The sequence below is a fragment of the Oreochromis niloticus genome, linkage group LG13 (assembly GCF_001858045.2).
Source record: "Oreochromis niloticus isolate F11D_XX linkage group LG13, O_niloticus_UMD_NMBU, whole genome shotgun sequence".
In the NCBI taxonomy this organism is placed as follows: domain Eukaryota; kingdom Metazoa; phylum Chordata; class Actinopteri; order Cichliformes; family Cichlidae; genus Oreochromis; species Oreochromis niloticus.
The window spans coordinates 21516687-21537846 of NC_031978.2; the positions used below are offsets into that span (position 1 = coordinate 21516687).

At 38.7% G+C, this 21160-nt stretch overlaps 1 protein-coding gene and 1 long non-coding RNA gene across 3 annotated transcripts; one reads left to right on the forward strand and one right to left on the reverse strand.

Annotated features, from left to right (window-relative positions):
• Positions 1-993: 993 nt before the first annotated feature.
• gth-rii (gonadotropin receptor II) lies at positions 994-21026 on the forward strand. 2 transcript variants are annotated; one of them, XM_013268980.3, is made up of 11 exons: positions 994-1415; positions 1744-1815; positions 10234-10308; positions 10556-10630; positions 13769-13894; positions 14194-14271; positions 14460-14528; positions 14870-14944; positions 16862-17050; positions 17215-17268; positions 18920-21026. In XM_013268980.3, the coding sequence occupies exons 1-11, from the start codon at positions 1246-1248 to the stop codon at positions 20067-20069; spliced, it is 2133 nt and encodes a 710-aa protein (XP_013124434.1). In that variant the 5' UTR covers positions 994-1245; the 3' UTR covers positions 20070-21026.
• LOC112841936 (uncharacterized) lies at positions 3157-5255 on the reverse strand. Its single transcript, XR_003213434.1, has 2 exons — positions 4435-5255; positions 3157-3956 (listed from the first exon to the last, which is right to left on the reverse strand). It is a non-coding gene; the product is annotated as an uncharacterized LOC112841936 (long non-coding RNA).
• Positions 21027-21160: the final 134 nt, after the last annotated feature.

The following is a 21160-nucleotide window of genomic DNA, read 5'->3' on the forward strand; positions in this document are numbered from 1 at the left end:
GATAGATTGTTTGGTTTGGGTCATTAAAATTTGCACTGTGGGGCACTTCACAGTTCATCATGCTACTTCTATCAGCAATCACATCATCAATAAACACTAGTAAAGTGGTTCCACTACCAGCCATACATGCTCATGCCATACCTTTGCCTTCACAATGACAGATGACGTGGTTTGGCTCAGATCGTGAGCTGTTTCTCTATTTTTTCATACTTTTGTCTTTTCCATCATTCCTTAGTTTAATTTGTCCAATTTCCAGAACTATGCTGGCTCCAGGTCTAATCAGTGATTTCCACTTTGTTGTAAACCTTCTGTATTTCTATTCATGAAGGTGTCTCTCTTGTAGACTCTCACAGTGATACACCTGCTTCCGCAATAATGCTCTTTTTCTTATCCATGAAAACACTTCTGGCATCATGCACACTGAGTGTCTTCTGGGGTGTTGCTGAGCTGGTCAATGCATTAATTCTTTTTAACAATGCACTTCCAATTTTCTTGCTGTCTGTCTGATAGGTTTGTTTAGGTTTTTCAGCCTAATACTGGCCTCCCCGACAGCCACAAACTTCTCTTTCACCCTCATATTTAAAAATACAAGAAAAGCTATGAAATACGAGTTCATCACTTTGAATAAATTTCCAGTGTCGCCAAATAACAGTCCTGTTATTTGGCGATATAAATGCAGATTTTTAGTGTTTCAAAGGGTCCAGTGGGTGTGTGTGCCTGTGTGACTGAGTGAAAAAGAGAGAGAAAACTTAATAATATTTTGAGTGAACACAGTTTTTTCATTTTTAAAAGGAAGACGGAAAGGAGATAAAGAAACCTTTACATTAGCCTGGCTCACTACAGAAAACCCAAACGTCATCGTCCCGCCCCGCGCTGTTATAAACGGATTAGTTCCACATGAGTGACAGCGTGACTTCACCGCATCACTTTTAATGCTAACATTTGTCAGAGCTTTCACGATCCCCACCCACTAAACGTCACATCTCTGTGGCTGGGGCTGTTAAACACAGTTTCGCCTCTGCTTCACTTTGTTGGGTCTTCCACGCGGAGAGTAAGTCGCAATTAAAAGCGCACCTGAAGTGAGCAGTGGATCCTGAAGCTCGCTGAAAGCGCACATTATTTAGCCTTTCTTCCCTTTGTACCAGCATGAAACTGCAGCACGGTGTTTGATCTTCAGCTGTGAGAAAATTCAGCAGAGTTTATACATATTGCTTAAATCCCGTGGTGAGTAGCCCGGTGTCACACATGGCTCTCCGGGAGGTCTGGCTCCTGTTCGCGCTGTCCGGTGTCCTGAATGCGCGCTCCTGCTGCGCTTATACCTGTCCGGCCATCTGCCGGTGCACCGCCGACTCGTTTCAGTGCAGCAAAGAGACTCAGCTGGCCTCCCGCACAGGACCGACATCCGTGCTTCGACTGTAAGTAACCCAACTTTATGCTCTAGCGTCCATGCGAGTCTAAAATCACTGTAATCCACCTGCAGAGGGTCTGTGGCGTTTCATGTGACCCCACCAGTGCCATTATACTACTTTATTAACTTTTTTCCTCTTTTTTGAGACTTATTGGCTCTGACCTCTCACTTACTTGCATATCTTCCCCTTACTGTTACTCTAATATTTCTCCAAGGACTTGTTTATAATGGGTGTAATTTTGAAGGATTACCTAAATAGACAGTTTTGTGCTTTCTCATTTTCTTTTATACTTAGCCATATAAAATGTGGATTTAACTGCCAATGACTTTTGCAGAAGGCTCACTCATCTGCCCTTGAAAAGAGTTCCCTCTCACGCCTTCAAGGAGTTGATCAACATTACAATAATGTAAGTTTTTTTTTCCTCTCATACAGAAGTATTATAGGTGGGCAAATTTATGTACTTTACTTAATGAAGGACTAGAGCAGTATTAGTTCTACAGGACAATTACATCCATCCTTCTTTTTTTTTTACTTCAAAAAGACTCAAATGCCTTTTTCTTGGAAATAAAGATAGAATAATTATTATGTGTTTAATCCTTTGGATCATTTCTTTATCAGGTATTCAACAGATGTTGTCATGTTTAAGATAAGATAAGATAAGATAAGACTTTATTGATCCCACGACGGTGAAAGTTTTGCGTCACCTCAGCTCAGGTACAGATATCAGAAGGAAATACAAAAATACAAATAAGTACAATCAATGAAAAAAGTAAGATAATACACTATATACAATGGTAGCATACACAGTATGTGATTATGGATATGGTTGGAAATGTGGAAGACATAAACTATATCGCTTGATATAGCTATTGTACCACTACTATTCCTATTTATAGACATGTACACACTAATTATACATATGTATACATATACATACATATATACCTGCACATGTCCATACACATGGAAGGTCCATTATGCATGAAGTGGTGACCGTGGATGTTCATAGTGTCCAGGGTTAATGGAGGCTAATTTGGAAAAAATGAACATCTGTTTATGACTCTTTGTTATTTCCTAATATAACTGCTTCACTTAGATCTGTTGTTGTTGAGTTTACTACATGTAGAATAGAATAGAATTCAACTTTATTGTCATTGCACATGACAGGGGATTTCTTTAAATCACCCTGCTGTTCTTTGTTCAGCTGAGACACCTGAGTTAGAAAACACACAAACACTGCAGATTTTCTTTAACTCGCGAGGGCAGCCATGAAACGCAGGATCTGCGTCTCATCTCTGTCTGCGTTTTTTATTTATACTTTTCTGTGTGTCAAGTCAAGTCAAGTTGGTTTTATTGTCACTTCAACCATATACAGTTAGTACACAGTGAAACGAAACAACGTTCCTCCAGGGCCAAGGTGCTACATGCAACATAAATTTACAACATAACATAAATTTACAACATAAATTAACAGAAAACACTAAACTAGCTAACTAAGAGGCCAGACTGACCTAACATAAATTACAACATAAATTAACAAAAGCTGACTATCTAACTATCTAAGGAAAACTTGGTAGGTAGGTAGTGCAGGAACAGTAAACATTCCTTAATGTAGCAGCAAAAATTAGGAAGTAGAGAAGTTAGTGCAAAAAAGTCCAGTTATCATATTGTGCAAAAGAGCATTTACAGGTTGGTGTGTACGATAGTTAGTCTCAATGCTTTGAGACTATGTGTGTGTCTGTATGTGTGTGTGTGTGTGTGTGTGTGTGTGTGTGTGTGTGTGTAAAGATAACAGAGTTATTCTCAGAACTCAGAGCTGAGGTTCCCCTTTTCCAAGTCTGTATCTTCCAAACCAGAAAGAGGAAGCTGCAAGTTGTTTATCACAGAAGAGTTCATGTCAAAAGGTGAAAAGTCACATAGACATGTGCTTAATGATAAAATAAAAAGATACATTTCATATAGCTGATCACATTATACAATATTCTCTTTTGACATTCCCTCCAGTTGATCACGAAATGAAATGTACAATTCATCAGTGAGTAACTACTTGTCTTTCACATTCTCAGTTACTACATCATCAGTTACACTTCATCTTCATCTAACAAATAGGAAAAGAAGTCTTCATGATCTTCATCGGTTTTGGTACATCTGCGTATGCTGTGAGTGACAAACTTATCATCTGTGAAATTACAGCTTTAAACAAGGAATAATTCAAATAAAGAAAAATAAAATCAGGAAAAGTCCAACGACAATCAACAGTCTCTTTAAAACTTGTTAAAGTTGAGCGCTTCTTCCTGGATGAGGATGTTGATGTTGTTGTGCACTTTACAAAAGTCATTCTCAGGGTGTTTCCCATATATGGTTGTGTTAATACGCTCAGCATGTGCGAGCAAACATAACAGTCTTTCTCTGCAGTTCTGTTAAACACGTATCTGTACCAGGCATAGTCCATCTCTTTTCTCGGCTCGTGTATTGTTGTCTTCCTTCTTCCTGGGTGGATAGTGTGATGAGCAGAGCCGTTGCCAGTAGTGAGACGCCAGTTACCACCTGAGAACACTACATTTTACTCAAGGCATTTAGGTCATTTCTATTTTTTCAAAGAACCCACACATCTTACATATTTCAAACTTTTAAGTTAGGAAAAAACTTTGCATTGCTCACAGCTCATAGCTCACAGCTCGAAAACCAGACATTAGTAAATCATATGCCCAATCATTATGTGTCATTGTGATCCACAAGTATGATCACAAATTTGTTTTTCAAGCCAACAAAACAAACAAACAAAAACAAAAACAAATTGCCTATGGCATCAAGGCTTTGCGTTCATGTTAATTGAGTGTAAGCTGCTTTCTTCATTGCAAGTGTTTGTTACAATAAGGTTTAATTCATGCATCTTATCACTGAGTTCTAAATTCAAACTATCTCACTTCTGACTCTTTCCAAAAATAATTTCACATATAACAATTTGTGTGTGTGTTGTCTGTTCATTAATATAGTTGTCAGTTATTTCTGTCATTATTTTTACCTTCTTTTGTTTGTGACATGGTGGACATCTCGAAACAATCATGAGTTCAGCCTTCAATTTCAATCCAATTATATCCTGTATTCTCGCACTCGAACTTGTCCTGCTTCACCTCCCATCAGTCCTCGTCCCTTTTTTTTCACAGTGTCCCTGTGTGGCCTTCAAAGCTCCAACAAACACAGTCTGTCTCTTCTCTGTTTTGATCTTTCAGTATTCTTCTTTTAAGTTAGGTTCCAGCCCGGCAAAATATCATGTTCAGTGCCTTCGAACAGTCATGTGACACTGTTCTTTACCAGCCACTGTGCATGTTGCATCACGTGCCTGTCATGCTGCTGCTGCAGTTGTCAGTCAGTCTTGTTTCCTTTGCTCTGTCTTTTGCCTGCTGTTAATTCTTCAAGTCCACGATGTTCTGTCGGTCTTCATCATGAGATTGACTGTCCTTTGAGCTTCTTCTCAGGGTCGAGGACAAAGTGGGAGGTCAAGCTATAAAATTTTAGCCAAAAAGTGGCCTGTTTTCCCAATTAATCTATGCTTTTGCCGCTGTACTCAAGGTTCCAGGTTGAGAGAAATCCACCTGTATTGACACACTAAAGCATACAATTAATATCATTTTCATTACTTTTCTTAAAACATTCATTCGCTTCATCTTCTTAGAGTTTAACTCGTCTGTTTCTCTCTGTGAGCTGTCTTGACACAGTCAGCTCCTTTTATGGGCATGTAATTCCTATCACACACGATTTCCTGTCACAGACACACCACAGGCACACATATTTCCTGTTTCTGCAGACTAATCAAACTCTTTTGTTTTTCTTTGTATTCATAGTCTATAAACCCTCTTTAATTCTACTAAATCTTGATCTAAAAACAATACACCCTTGTTCCACGCACACTTTTAAATATTCTAAGCTCTTTCAGACATCATGAATCATCCCACACACACTGCCTTTTCTCTCAAACTTCCACTTTTTCACTCACTGTACTATCAACCTTCGTAGTGTTATTATTACCTATTTATTATTTGGTACAAATCACACAGAGTCAGTCAAATCAAATACTGACAGCATTCACACAGTTAAAATCACTCAAAATATGCTTTCATACGAGTATTTTAGACATGCTTTCCATAATCAGAAAGAGCAAGTCCAAGGAAAACAACTGAAACCTCAAATCATTCTCACAGCTTCTCACAGCACACACATAACTGGAAGAAAACTAAAACACACCAGCATTTATGGCTCAAGATAGGTTACTACTTAACGTAATATGTTGGTCTTAGGTCCTGTACACTGCACTCAATATATATATATATATATCAAAACTCAGTCAATTACTATACATCCACAGTAATGAATTCAAACTCTATTTATACAATTCTAGTGAGCAAAACCAGCATCTCAGTCACAGGCATTTAGCAACATTTGCAAACAATAGTTATAAAGCTCAATAACACTCTAAACCGAAAGCAACAATCTCCATGCGCGTCACCGCTCCTCATTTGCATTCACACACACGCCATCTAAAAATAGAAGTCAACAGGCAGTGCAGCAGTGCACTGCTGACACAGAGACTCCTTTTACACAAAGATCTCTTATTTTATATTACACAGACGTCTTTTATTTACAGTCACTCTCAGGACCTTGCGGCGGGTTAGACCTACTTAGACCCTTGCGGCGGGTTAGACCTACTTAGACCCTTGCGGCGGGTTAGACCTACTTAGACCCTTGCGGCGGGTTAGACCTGTTGCGCAAAACTTAGACCTTCATTCAGTGTTTTCTCACCCTCAGTCGTCTTTTGCTGGTCGTTCAGGTCTTCTGGATCCCAGCGTCGTGGACCAGGACCGGCCTGGATGCGAATTTACGCGGTGGTTTTCGCCTCTACCTGGAGAGGGCTGTCGACAGACTTCGGTTCTGGCTTTCCCACGACGTCAGGATGCAGTAATCAGACCTTATTGGAGTCACAGAAACATGTCTGTTGTTTCCATCGCTAGGCTCGAAGGACCAATATAAATGACAGGGGATTTCTTTAAATCACCCTGCCGTTCTTTGTTCAGCTGAGACACCTGAGCTAGAAAACACACAAACACTGCAGATTTTCTTTAACTCGCGAGGGCAGCCATGAAACGCAGGATCTGCGTCTCATCTCTGTCTGCGTTTTTTATTTATACTTTTCTGTGTGTCTGTATGTGTGTGTGTGTGTGTGTGTGTGTGTGTGTGTGTGTGTGTGTGTGTACGGGTTTCTACTATCCAGGTGGGGACCGCAACCTGACATTTACTATACTGGTGGGGACTTTCTGCACCGTGGGGACCCAAGTCCAGGTCCCCACAGGGTTGAAAGCAATTTTCACACTCAAAATGTGGTTTTAGTGTCAGGCTTACAATTAGGTTATGGTTAGGTTTAGGGTAAGGGTCAGGGTTAGGCATTCATTTTTGATGGTTAGGGTTAGGGTAAGCGGCTAGGGAAAGCATTATGTCAATGGGATGTCCCTACGAGGATAGCAAACCCGCACGTGTGTGTGTGTGTGTGTGTGTGTGTGTAAAGATAACAGAGTTATTCTCAGAACTCAGAGCTGAGGTTCCCCTTTTCCAAGTCTGTATCTTCCAAACCAGAAAGAGGAAGCTGTAAGTTGTTTATCACAGAAGAGTTCATGTCACATGACCCTACACTGTGTTCACTGCATCATTCCATGTTTGGACCTGATGATCACCTGCAACCATGTATATATCTATCTACTTAGCACTTTTAATTCTTTAATTCTTATTTTTATGTCTATTTAAGCGTTATATGACAGTATGTTTGCACTAAGTACCGTAGCAATTTCCTAATGTTGTAAAACTGCTCAACATTTGGCAATAAAACCCCTTCTGATTCTGATTCTGATGTCAAAAGTTACTAGCTGAAAAGTCACATAGACATGTGCTTAATGATAAAATAAAAAGATACATTTCATATAGCTGATTACATTATATAATATTCTCTTTTGACAGCACATGTCACAAGTACAAGGCAATGAAATGCGGTTTGCATCCATCCAAAAGTGCTTTAGACATAATATAGATATATTACAAAATATATATTAGCAGTAATATGGATATATAGATATATTACAGAATGGGTCTATCTATTATAGGTATAAGGGTACAAAAATGGGTCTATTATGGGTGTGTTACAATGTACACGGTATGAAGGTATGTTATGAATATGCTATAACTATAAGTACAGGCTGTAGTGAGTGTACAAGCTATGTACAGGATATAAATATGAAAACTATACAGAAATATTAAATATAAAGCTATACAGAAATATGAACTATGTAAGTTATAAACAGTTGTAAACTGTTGTAGAATTATAATTATCGTAATATGTAATATTATTATTATTATTACATGTACCACACTCATTAAAAAAATCAGCACAAGTAATTACATTCAAATTTCCCATGTAATTTTTTTTTACATAAATACAATGTAAAATGTGTAATGTATTATTTATTGATAACATTTATTGGAGTCTGATCAAATGAAAGTTTACGCCAAGCACATTTTTCTTAAAGATTAGGTATTTGAATAAATAAACCTTTGATTTTATATGTTTCAGTTACATTTTACTCAAAATTATTGCTTCATATTTATTGAGAGTGAAAACTTTTGAGGGAAGAGATCAGTGTTTTCAGCAACCTCTAAGCTAAAGGGTTCATCCACCACATGCTCATGTCATGTGTTGCCATGCGTATTATCCTAATGTCCTGTTTTCATCAAAGGTAGATGCTTTAATGTAGTACAAAAAAGTTCCCAGTTTAGTGCACAAAGAACCATGCTTCTCTTGTTCATGTTAAAGTGCATCCATCTACTGTTATGCTGTAAAAACTGAATCTGTATGGGAGGGAAAAACCCTTTGATGTATAAAAACAACATAAGAGCAAAAAGTACGGTTTGCATACACAAAGATAAGGGCTTTTTTTAACATGATCTGTAGAGACAAATCAAAGATAGCTGCTTGGCCAGTGTAAATGCAGACATGTTCTGTCGCTGGTAAAATATAAAATAAAAATACCCAAAGGAAATAAATTTCCAAGCAACATTTATTTCAGCAATAAATCATGTAAACTTCCCCATGCATTCCCAGACAGGACAAATCAAATATTCTACTAGTATCTCAGCTGTAACTTGAGACCTACCTGACCAAAAGTGCAAACAAATGGCACTACTAAAGTATAGTCACACCCTATTTCAGAAACACTGCAATCATTTCGCCTGTGTGCCATGCACTGAAGTGGCACAAACAAACACAAAAAACAATTAAAGAAGTTACTCCTTTCTCAAAAGACACCGATCAGTTTCCTCACGCACAGTAGATCCAGGTCTAGATGAATTCAGCTATAAATACTTGCACCTACAACGCTAAATAATCCAGCTCTAAAAAAAACAGCAAAAATCTCTTACCACAAATCATACCCACTCACACCACAGGGAGTTCATCCACAGGTGACAGCACAGGAAGTGGTCGGAAATATAAGGGGGGGGGTGATGAAATCTGTCAACAACAACAACAACAAAAGAAAACAGTAGACAACTAACCAAAGAAGTTTTTTCTTCTAAATGAGAACAGCAGGTTCTAACAGATATACTTACTTTTTCTCCAGAAGAATATTTGTTTGCTGACTGAAAAACCTCATATATACCACCTTTACTGGTACGCTCTGTCTCAAATGTTTATTAAAAATCATTTAACTGGATTTAACTTACTTTTTCCTAAGCTGTGCATATAGGTGGGTATAGAAGAATAGAGGTTCTGATGTCTGCTACAGAGGTGGGAATTTATTTCTCATCAATCGGGGCTCAACTTGATCATATTTACAGCTAGACACTCAATCTCAAAACCACAGCATCATCCCGAGTTGTTCACAGACTGAGCTTTATTATTTATTTCACAACAGTCTGATGAGTAAGTAAAAAACATTTTTAGCTGCTAATGAGAGCGCTCAGTGGGTGAGCTGGCTGGTGTTGAGGGCGTTTGACTTTGCTCTGCTGCTCAGGGACAAGCCTTATCGGTCTCAGATACATAAAGTACTCGCATGCGATAGGTTCGTGTTCAGCTTAACCTCCATCGCAAAATACTGTAGTCTTAGGTGATAAAATAAATTTGAGACTGAACGAAGTTAGTCGTAAAAGCTGTCAAAACCCGTGTCAAGGTGGAATGACACGGGGACCCGCGCGTGCTTTGTCACCGATGACGCATCCTTGAAATCACAGCACCACTTCATGTAGATGATCATGCGCAGAGGCCTTTTTTTCAGAGCTGTAAGCAGTAATTACAACACTATACATAATGCAATCAGAGGAGGGGATAAAAGAAAACAAATAATATGCGCTACAGATGGAGTCCTTTAATTGTTTCTCGACTCGAAATGGAAGCCGAGCGACGTTATTTTAAGAAAAGCGCAGGCTGATTACAGTAGGGCTGCAGAGTAAAACGATGATTGCAAAAGGAAGATGGAGAGCGTCTCGTAAAAAGAAGTCAGCCATCAGAAAACAAAGTGTTCAAGGACAAATCGGGAAGACTTGTTGACTTTGTTTGTCTCGGAACGCTTTTGTTTTGTCCTGCTTTTTAAAGATCTTCACTTAGTCTTCGTGGCCTAGATGCATCACTGATGTATGTCTGAAGCTCTTGGTGGTAATTCTGTTTTGCCCTATCAATCATCTCTGTCCCATTTCTAACGTAACAAGCACTTGTGTCACTTTGCATAACTAAAAATATTGTTAATATGTTGATGGATGTAGAGCCTTTCTTGTGTGTGTGCTACAGTGAGATCTCCCAGAGCGACTGCATCACACATATACAGACACATGCCTTCCTCTCCCTCTACAGCCTGGCACAAATGTAAGTCACACTTTACCCTCCACCACATGTCCCATTCAAACACGATGAAAGCAATTACTCATTTGAGCAGCTGGTATATGATTTGCATTTCCTTTAGGTTTCACGGGATTAGTCTGTCATTATAAAGCGACGTGTTTAATCCTTGACTTTTTGAGCAGCTGACGTATGAATGAGGGGTTTTTTTTCCTTGCTTGTTTGTTGACAGCCACTGACAAGAAAATTGTGATTACTGATATGTTTCCTGTAGCTCAGTGCAGAATATCAACAGCCTGAGGTTTATTGAAAAAGGCGCCTTCGCTGACCTGCCCAAGCTGGAATATTTGTAAGTCACTTGATTTTTATGTGCACATTTCATATAAACTTAGCAGATGGTTAAATATGAACCAGACATGGGATTCATATCATTGCTGAGTTTACCTGTTAAAGTCTGTGCCTGTTTGTGTTGCAGCAAGTGATGCTCCCTCACCTTTTAATACCATAAATGCGCTATTAGCAAATGGCTTAATGCTGCAAACTAGGGACAGAGCCAATGAGATACAATAATATTACATAAATGTTATTGATAAAAACAATTGTGATTTAGTGAGCAGAGCAAGTCACAAAGATGCAGCAGAGACATGGCGTGTAGCTCTTACTTATTTCATGTTGAAAGTGATACACAAATGTTACCAAGCCTTAATTAGAAGTGACATGGGGGCTAGTTCAGGTGTGAGGACTGTTAAGATTAAGGAAGAGTGCAGTTATCAACAGTATAAATCAAACTTGAGTGATGTGAGGAAAATTAATGCGAATTCAAAGATGACTGGCTATGAAACTAACAATACCACAGATCCCATACCTAAGAAGAACTACATATGACTCTACAGTACTGTGCAAAAGTCTCATACCACCTCTTTTCTTTATATTTAGCATCCAAGGAGCCAGACTGTCTTGTATTTTTTTAAAGTAGTCTTGAGCAATAGTTCTACAATCGTTCAGTCTACAAAAAAAAAAAATTTTTAACCAACAAAGTGATTCCCAAAGTGGCAGGCCAAAAAATATATCTATATCTGAACGGTATTTGAAAGTCATGTCCTTGCAAAATATGAAAAAATCCAGCAAAGCCCTGAGACAGGATCAGAGAAATGCATTTAATCCATCTACTGTTCACTCAACCCTCATCAGAAATGGTCTTAGTGAAGGAGTGGCTGTCGAGGAGTCATTCTTAAAGAAGGAGAAAAGGCTGAGATGTGCCAAATTATGATAGAACTGGAATGAAAGTCATTTGCAACAGGTCTAATGGAGTGATGCATTCAAATTTGAAATTTCTGGTTCATATTGTTGTCAGTATGTACATAAGACGTTTGGAGAGAGGTACAACAGTAAGTCTCTACAGCCATCTGTAAAACACAGTGGAGGTTCTGCCACAGTTTGGGGCCACATATCAGCCAGTGGTGTTGGAGCGCTTGTCGAAATTGATGGACTTATAAACACAGAAAAGTACCATCAGACTTTGATCTACCATGCAATGCCATCTGGAAAGCTTTCGATTGGCAACAGCTTGATTTTTGAGCATGACGATGATCCCAAGCACACTGCCAATGCAGTAAAAGCATACCTGAATAGAAAAATACACAGTGGAACACCACCAGTCATGATTTGGCCTCCCCGGAGCCCGAACACCAGCATGACTGAAGCAGTTTGGGATTACCTCGACAGAAAACAGAACAAAAGACAGCATCCAAAGGAGAGTTTTGAATGTCCTTCTTGAAGAATACTTAAAGAAATTACAAGAAAGATTTCCTAAGACAGTTCAGGCTTGAAGAATAAAGGTGGTCATACCCAATACTGACTTTCAAGCTCATTAGAATTGTGCAAACTCTGTTTTTTCTTTACATTCTGTATTTGTATGTTTGCATGCTTCTACAATTCACTGTACCTAGAAAGAAAACAGGTGGCTCAAGACTTTGCATGGCACTGTACATTTTCTGGGTACTTTAATATAAACTTTATAGAAAGGTCAGAATTTTGAATGTTGAATCCAATGACTTGATGGCCAGGCATTTTTTTTTCCATTAAATTTTTGTTGCTTTTGTTTTGATTTGGGGAGGGGCTGAGCAACTGCTGGTTAGATTAACACACTCATGTTTGCCTCAGGATGATACTATGTTGTTCCTGTTGCAATTAGCAAAATCATAATGCCTAAATCCATGAGAAAATATCTAATAATGTTCCCTTTTGACTCATCTGCACCTTCGTTGCATCCTAATAAGCAAATGTTAGCCTCCAAACCAGCTTTGCTAAGATTCTGCACATGGTAAACATTGTACCTGCTAAGCATCCGGCTTGTTTGCATTGTGTATAAGCACAGCCTTGCATGCATGTAGGTACACACCTACACACAGGTTGAAGGCTCAACCGAAGCAGAATCAACATTTACAAAACAAACAAGAAGAAAAATAATCCACTTGACCAACTGCAGACTCCTACAGAAGCACATTCACTCCTACTGGATCACAGAACAAACTAAAATAGGTTGCACAAAAAAAACAATATGTTGTGGTAACGGCACTGTTAACGCTGAGAATAATTCTACTTTAGACCAATTTAAACAGTTGTATTTCAAGGAAGGCAAGAAGAAAAGTTTGGTCTTTGTTCAGTCCCAATGACTTCCAAGCAGCAGTCAGATGATTGTTTTGTTTGTCATGGTGGGTGACCAGGCTTCTGAGACATAATCCAAATATTCCTGTCCGAACAGGCAACTGTAAGTCCTGTGTAAGTGCTGGCAGGTTGATAAACACAGGACTGAATTTGTATCCAGATCAGACTATTTACTGTGACAGGAAAATACTGTTATTCAAAAAGCAGCACAGGCTATAGAATATAAAGCTTTTCTAGCAGTAAAGTGGGAAACTACACAAGCTTTGTTTGTCACTTCCTGCGTAAATTTCAATTTAGTGAGGTTATAAGCTAGGGGAGGTTGGGAGGGTAGAAAATGTTGCTGCTGTCAGTGAGAAACAGAATTATGGCTAAGACACTAAAGTCCACTATTGACTATGGAAGGAAATAATACAATGTTCCCCCTTAATTGCAAATATTTCTCTTTGTAAGTCTGAACATACAGCTGCACTGAATACATATTAGAGCATTTGTCTATATTTTTCATACATCCCTACTTTGTAATTTTGTTTTTTTTATGATTGTGACACTTTCTTATTACCTACAAACCACCATTATACTTGTGTTTTTTTTAATCTCGAAGCTCTCATGACCTCTATTATGCTTAGCTATTACTATTCTATCCAATAAAAGGTCAATCTGGACATATTTTTCATTTATTTGGCATTCACTGCCGCAAATTAAATGCAAGGAAACTTGTCAAAGGTCATGGACAGAAAGTGATATGTTTTCTAGAAGAGTCTTATGAAATGTTGCAACTCTTCCTCCCTCCCGCCCTATCTTTTTTGTTTTTGCTTTGAAGATTTCCTCTTATCTGCTCACGATCATCTGTCTCTGCTGCTTGTCATCACAGGAGCATCTCTAACACGGGCATTGCACACTTCCCAGACTTCACAACTATCTCTTCCCTGTCGCCAAATATTATCCTGTAAGTAATCCTGTTTAAAGAAATAGTGTGTTTCCAAACTGGATTAGCGTCTTTCTGCATGCTGCAAAACCGCAGGTGCTTCACGTCATTAGCTCTGTTTGTTCCGAGCCCGGTTTTGCTTTTATTCCATCAATATCACGATGCCACCAACCCTGTAACAAATCCTTCAACTCTGTCACACTTCATCATACTGCTCCCTTTTTTCTTTTTCTTCTTCTTCTTCTATGAATATACATGTTTTTTTCTAACTGATAATTAAACCCAACAGCCTGAGTGAGCGTTATCTTCTCTGTGTGCAGAGAAATGGCAGACAACATGGAGATTGACATCATTCCTGCCAATTCCTTCCAGGGTATCACAGAGGAGTATGTTGACATGTGAGTAAGGGAACTAAAGTCCTTTTTTTTTGCCACATCAAAGCTAAAAGGAACTATTTGTTACTATTTCCTAGGAATGTTTCTTGATGCATATTTATAAGTCTCTGAAATTTCATGTTCATTTATCTGACCTTGGTGATGAGTGCTTCTGACAGCTAAATAAATTCAAAATGTTGTGTCCTTGACAGGAACCTAGTTAGAAATGGCTTCAAGGAAATCAAATCGCACGCATTCAATGGGACTAAGCTCAACACGCTGTAAGCATTTTGATCATCAATATTTAAGCAAACAAAAACACCTGAGCTTGACAGTACGCTGTTGGGGAGTGCAATGTTTAGATTGAGACCTCCCCCCCCAATCATGAAAACTGAATGTACCAGTAAACAAACACAATGTAAGACTAAACAAAGATTACGTTCCCTTGTTTTCTTTGCCCCAGTAATGCTGAATGTTGTTGTTGATGAGATATGCGCAGGCACCCTTATTATAAACCCAATGCTCATCACTGTCAGTGTGAAGCTGAGCAAACAAAAAGTTTTGTTTCGGAAAGTTTTCGCTCAGTGTTGTGTGCATTATACTGTTTCTTTGTCTTTTGTAGAGTTTTGAGAGACAACTGGTATCTCCGTAACATTCAAGAAGATGCCTTTGAAGGAGCCACAGGTCCAACTCTTCTGTGAGTAATTTGAGTTCATGAAACTTCCCACAAGTGGATTGTAGTGACAGTTCCACACAAAATTATCTCCATAGACTGCAGCCCATCTCAGCTAAGCCTTAAAGTGTCTTTCAGTGCATTGTTTTGATGTCTTGTTTTAATATATCAATTCAGCTTCATTTATATGGTGCCCAATCACAACAATAGTCACTTTATATTGTTGGGTAAAGACCCTATTGTACTTTAATAGAGAGAAAACTCCAACAATCAGACGACTCCCTATTAGCAAGCACTTGGTGACAGTGGGAAGGAAAAACTCCTTTTTAACAGGAAGAAATCTTCAGCAGAACCAGGCTCAGGGAGGGGCAGCAATCTGTTTCAGCTGTTTGGGGTAAGCCGAGGAAGACACAATAAAAGACACGCCGCAGAAAAGCACCAGGGATTAATAATAACTAACGATTAAATGCATTAGTGGTGTGTTAGCAACATAGAGTGAAACGAGGTGAGTGAAACGCTCAGTGTATCATGAGAAGCTCCCAGCAGTGTAACAGAGGGAGGGTTCAGGGTCACTTGATCCAGCCCTTACTATAGGAAAACTTTAAGCCTAATCTTGAAAGCAGAGAGGGTGTCTGTCTCCCAAATCCAAACTGGGAGATGGTTTCACAGAAGAGGGCCCTGGAAGCTCCCATTCTACTTTTGAATATTCTTGGAACCACATGTAAGACAGCAGTCAGGGAGAAGCGCTATATTCGAGTGACATAGTGCTATGACGTCTCTAAAAATATATCACAATATTAATATTAATATCACCACTTTTACTTTATTTTCAGTCATTTTTTTTCTTTTTTAGACATGATTAAGCAGAGAAGTAGCAATTTAATGGGGTTAGCATGCAATCCATTTATGTTTAATGTTGCTATTCATCATCACATGGCTAATTTGATGTATTTTATACACTGTTTTGCAGTTTAAGCTGCAAGTTGCAATTGGATGTGCAACAATCATGTGCAAAAAAAGTCCCCTCTCCCTGTGGAAAATACTGAAATTGCATAAAAACCTCAAAAATTGCACTTGAGTTAGTGTATTTACTTTTTAATGCTGTGTTCAATCAACAGAATTAAAGAGAATTAAAGTGATTATATTTCAGCTAGGTCACAAAGCGAGATTGATATTCATAACAATGCTTATTTTATTGTATAAACATTAGGGTAGTGACAGTCTGTCTGTGTAAACAACCAACAAGGCAGGCAGGACTGCTGAATACTGATTAGCAAGCAAATAGCTAAATCTGCGGTGCATGCAGCTTGCAAGGTCTCTGATTGCAACCAACTCTGTGTGGTTGATGTTTAAAAAAAGAACTTTCTTTTGAATAAGTGCTTGTAATATTCACTCACACAGGAACTGATTAAAGGTCTCGTTTTTTTCATGATGTTTTGATCTTTTGGGTTCTATAGATGTAATAAATATTTGGGTAAAGGTACTGCAGTCAAATGAATGACAGGAAGGGGATCCTGAATGTCTTTTTGCTAAAGATAAAAATGTATTCAGACAGTAATTGCAACCTCTATTCTCATCTAAAGCTGCTTTCTCGTGAAAGCGCATCTCTTCAGAGGCAGCATGATTTACTCATTGGCTGATAAATATGAAAATGAATTAGGGCTTTGTTGCCACAGTCTCCAGAACTCTGTGAACACCTGTGGATGATTCATTGAATTTGCCAGAAAGCATGTCTTCCACTGTCTACATCAACAAATGGCTTCTCTTGTTGGATCGAGTTGCTTTGTAGCCCTCGGCAGAGTTTAAATGACCCATGAAAGACAATGAGACAGACAAAAGCTTTTCTAGTGCCTGCTAGTAGTTCAATGAATTTTAATCATAGTTGTTTTACTAATCATCGTTGAAATGTATGTCTGCATTCTCTCCGTGTGCGTCTTTCAGGGATGTTTCCTCCACGGCTCTGAGGTCTCTCCCCCCTAATGGATTGAGGCACGTTAAATTTCTGAAAGCCAGCCATGCCTATGCTCTAAAGAGCCTCCCTCTGCTGGAAAGTCTGGCTGAACTGCTGGAAGCTGAGCTCACGTACCCGAGCCACTGCTGCGCCTTCCACACATGGCGGCGGAAACAAAGGTAACCGACAGATGCTCCCAGAGATTCAACAAATCCATTCACATCTGCATAAACAGTCGAAAGCTCTGTCCAGTGAATACAGATCATGAGTAGGTGGATAATTTGCACTTGAGCTTGTTGATATTTTGAGGAGTTTAACCATTTTATTTCTTTCTCTTCTTTAGGGAAAGTGCCTTAAAGAACTTGACAAAGTTTTGTGATCTGATGAATACAGAAATGTAAGTTTTTCCCTAGTCACTTGGGGACTTTCTATTTTGTTTCTTAAACCTTGATCTTACTGGTTACTACACATTTTGTATGTGAAGATGTTCCCTTAATATGCCAGCAACCCAATGAAGTCAGTGTGCTTCATTTTTTAAAAACAGTCCAAGTCTGGGAAGAACAAGAGCAACAGCTCGCCTCTGTTCTCCCAGAAATGTCCCCATTATACAGTTGGTGGTCAGAGGTTTACAGGCACTCATCATGGGTGAGAATACAGAATAGAATAGAATAAAATAGAATACAATAGCCCTTTATTGTCATTGTACATGTGCAACGAAATTTAGTTTTTTTATTTTGTTGTTTTGTTCTTTTTGTTTTTAGAATAGAATATGATGGTTGTTTTGGACTTTTAATTATTTCTTTCAACTGTTCCTTTTCCAAGGTTAAATGATTCTACAGCATACATATTTAATGACTTAAAAAAATAATAATTGGGTGCACAAGTTTGAGCATTTGAGAAAATCCAAAATAAATTAAAAGGGTCAAAAGTAATGTAAAGTATATACAGTATATATAAATCTTTAAACAAGTCTTGCCGATTGTTTTACAATGTCTTTTAACCTGATGAGGCTAATTAACTTATTGTTAGTGATCATGATCGACTAAAACTGGTCATTTTTCTTTGCCAGCATAAAAATAATTTGTTTGACAGCACTCAATATATTGACCAATACTGAGAACAAAGGGAAAGTCCTAAGAATTTCCCTTTGTTATGAGTTCATCAGTTAAAACTATTGTACGTAAATACGAGTTATTCAGATGTGTCACTGTTTTGCCAAAGTCTGGAAGAAAATCCAAATTGTCACCCTCAAATGAAAGGAAATTGATTAGGATGTTCAGGAACAAACCAGAAACCAACAAGGCTCAGGCCGGCCATGAACTTGAAACTCCAGAAACACTGGAAAAACACTGGAACGCCAGTCAATCAAGTAAGTTTCACATCACCACAAACAGAGAGTGTGTCGAACAAGCAAAAAAAAGGTCTTGCTCCAAAATCAGCACTTTCAAGGTTGGCTGAAATTTGTAGCCAAATGCCTTCTAGACAGGTTTGTAATCAGATGGGACTATCTGTCCACAATGACAAGACGTATGTTTGGAGTACTAAAGGTGAAGGTTTCAAACCTAAGAACACCGCAGTAACTGTCAAACATCACGCTCTGCAGCCATTCAGCATCCCTTCAAATCAACAGCTAGATGGTTGAAACATGGACAGAATTGGGTATCCCAACAGGACAACGATCCCAAACACACATCAAAACAGGTGTTTGAATGGATAAAGCAGGCTAACGATACGTTTCTGAAATGGCATTCCCAAAGCCCTGATCACAGCCCTATTGAAAATATGTGGACTATGCTTAAAAGACAAACAGCTATTATTTCGGGTGTATGTATATACTCTGGGTGGATTAGAGAAAATCCTAAATAAATTCAAACCCGTCATTAAAGATGTATGCTGTTCAATCATTCCACTCTGGCAAAATTACCATGATACCACGATGAGTGTATGTAAACTTCTGATCCCAACTGTACCACACGTACTGTCTCTAAGCATATATATGTCTGTTATTCTAGGCTTTTGATGCTAATTTTAACTTGTGTATTCTTCAGAGATCCAACTGCTGATGACACGAGTCTTATCAATGACATCAACTTTCAGTATCCAGACCTGGAATTTGACTGTTTTAGCAACCCTTTTGTCAAATGCTCCCCAAAGCCAGATGCTTTTAATCCTTGCGAGGACCTACTGGGCTTTTCCTTCCTGCGCTGTCTCACCTGGATCATTATGGTTTTCGCTGTCGCCGGTAACCTGGCTGTTTTGGTCATCCTGCTAATTGGCCACCATAAGCTCACAGTCTCCAGATTCCTCATGTGTAATCTGGCCTTCGCCGACCTGTGCATGGGGCTTTATCTCATTCTAATTGCCTTCATGGACTACCATTCCCATCATGAGTATTACAATCATGCCACAGACTGGCAGACCGGTCCTGGATGTGGCATAGCAGGGTTTCTGACTGTGTTTTCCAGCGAGCTATCCGTATACACGCTGACTGTGATTAGCCTTGAACGCTGGCATACCATTACCAATGCCATGCATGTCAACAAGAGGCTGCGCATGCATCATGTCACAGCCATGATGGTAGGAGGTTGGGCTTTCTCTCTGCTGGTTGCCCTGCTCCCTCTTGTGGGGGTCAGTAGTTACAGCAAAGTGAGCATCTGTCTGCCCATGGATATCGACACACTCGGCGCTCAGGTTTATGTGGTGGCTGTGCTCATTCTCAATGTTGTTGCTTTCCTGGTGGTTTGTTACTGTTACATATGCATATATCTCAGTGTTCACAACCCAGAGCACTCCACCCGGCGTGGAGACACCAAGATTGCCAAGCGGATGGCTGTGCTCATTTTCACGGACTTTCTCTGCATGGCACCGATCTCTTTCTTCGCTATCTCTGCAGCCCTGCGTATGCCCCTCATAACCGTGTCTCACTCGAAAATCCTGCTCATTCTCTTCTATCCTATCAACTCCCTCTGCAATCCTTTCTTGTACACCATCTTCACACGAGCATTCAGGAAAGACGTGTGTCTGCTGCTGAGTCGCTGTGGCTGCTGCAATTCCCACGCTGACTTCTACAGGTCACAGACTCTGGGTTCACACCTGACCTGTACCCAGAAAATGTCCAAAAGAGAACCTCACTCGCTCGGCTTTTATGCCTATCACATCAAGATGAAGGGCTGCTTTCTAAATAAGGGAACCACATGAGCAACCACATACACAACTGCGTAATGCACTGAAAGGCAACACCTGCCACCTTACTAAAAATGTAGCATTTCTTCATAATGTAGATCTCATGAAAAGATTGTCAGTTGTGTGCATGGCAAGCATCAGATCAAATTTGATCGTGTTTAGTTTGCAAACTGAAAACTGCATCAGACAAATGTAACAGGTGCTGCAGCCTTTATTTCTGCAAATGTATTATAGTATATTAAAGAAGACAGATGGAGCAGGGATGGCAAAATAAGCTAATTTATTTGCAAAGCTACTCTGTATTTAATAATATTAAAAATTAAAATTATTTATTGTTTGCTTTCTATAAGAATGAGGTTTCAAGTTCTTAGAAAGTAATTAAATGAAGACTGATTTTGCCAGAGATGAGTTTTGGTGCCACCTTTTGGTTTGTTGTACTCAGGACAGATTTGGATTGGAAAGTTAAAAGACTGCACACATCCAGGAGCAACTCAGTTGAACCTAGAGCCAAGATCAAATAAATGGTACTGATATTTAATATGTAAAATAATTTTACAATCATTTAAAGGCAAAGTATGTGGAAAATGTGTGCGTTTTTAAATCTTTTTCATTTTTTCTTGATTTAGCAACAACTGTTACGCCTACTAGTCAAGAATATTAAATGTCAGATCACCCTTTCTGTTCATGTTTTAAGAAAACTTGAATATGTTTCTTAAACTGGCTTTTATGACTGAAAAAAAATCAATACTACACAAATGTGTTTTTGTTATAATCATTGCAAACTTTCCTGTATATTTTTCCACTTTGTATTTCTTTCTGATATTTTACATGATTTAAAAAAAGAAAGAAAATAAAAATACTGGACTTGTCTTTTTTAACCACTACTGTGAATGTTAAACACTTCATGTTAGATTGTAAGAGTATGAGGGCTGTGTAATATATGCTTTTGTAGCAATCTTTACTTAGAGTCTGAAGAAAAAAAAAACACCCCAAAAAACCCCACAGTGTCTTCCAAAATTCTGTTTCCTCATCTTGTTGTACATAATCTGTTATCAATTAAAAAAAAAAAAAAAAAAAAAAAAAAAAAATACAATTACTTTAAAAAA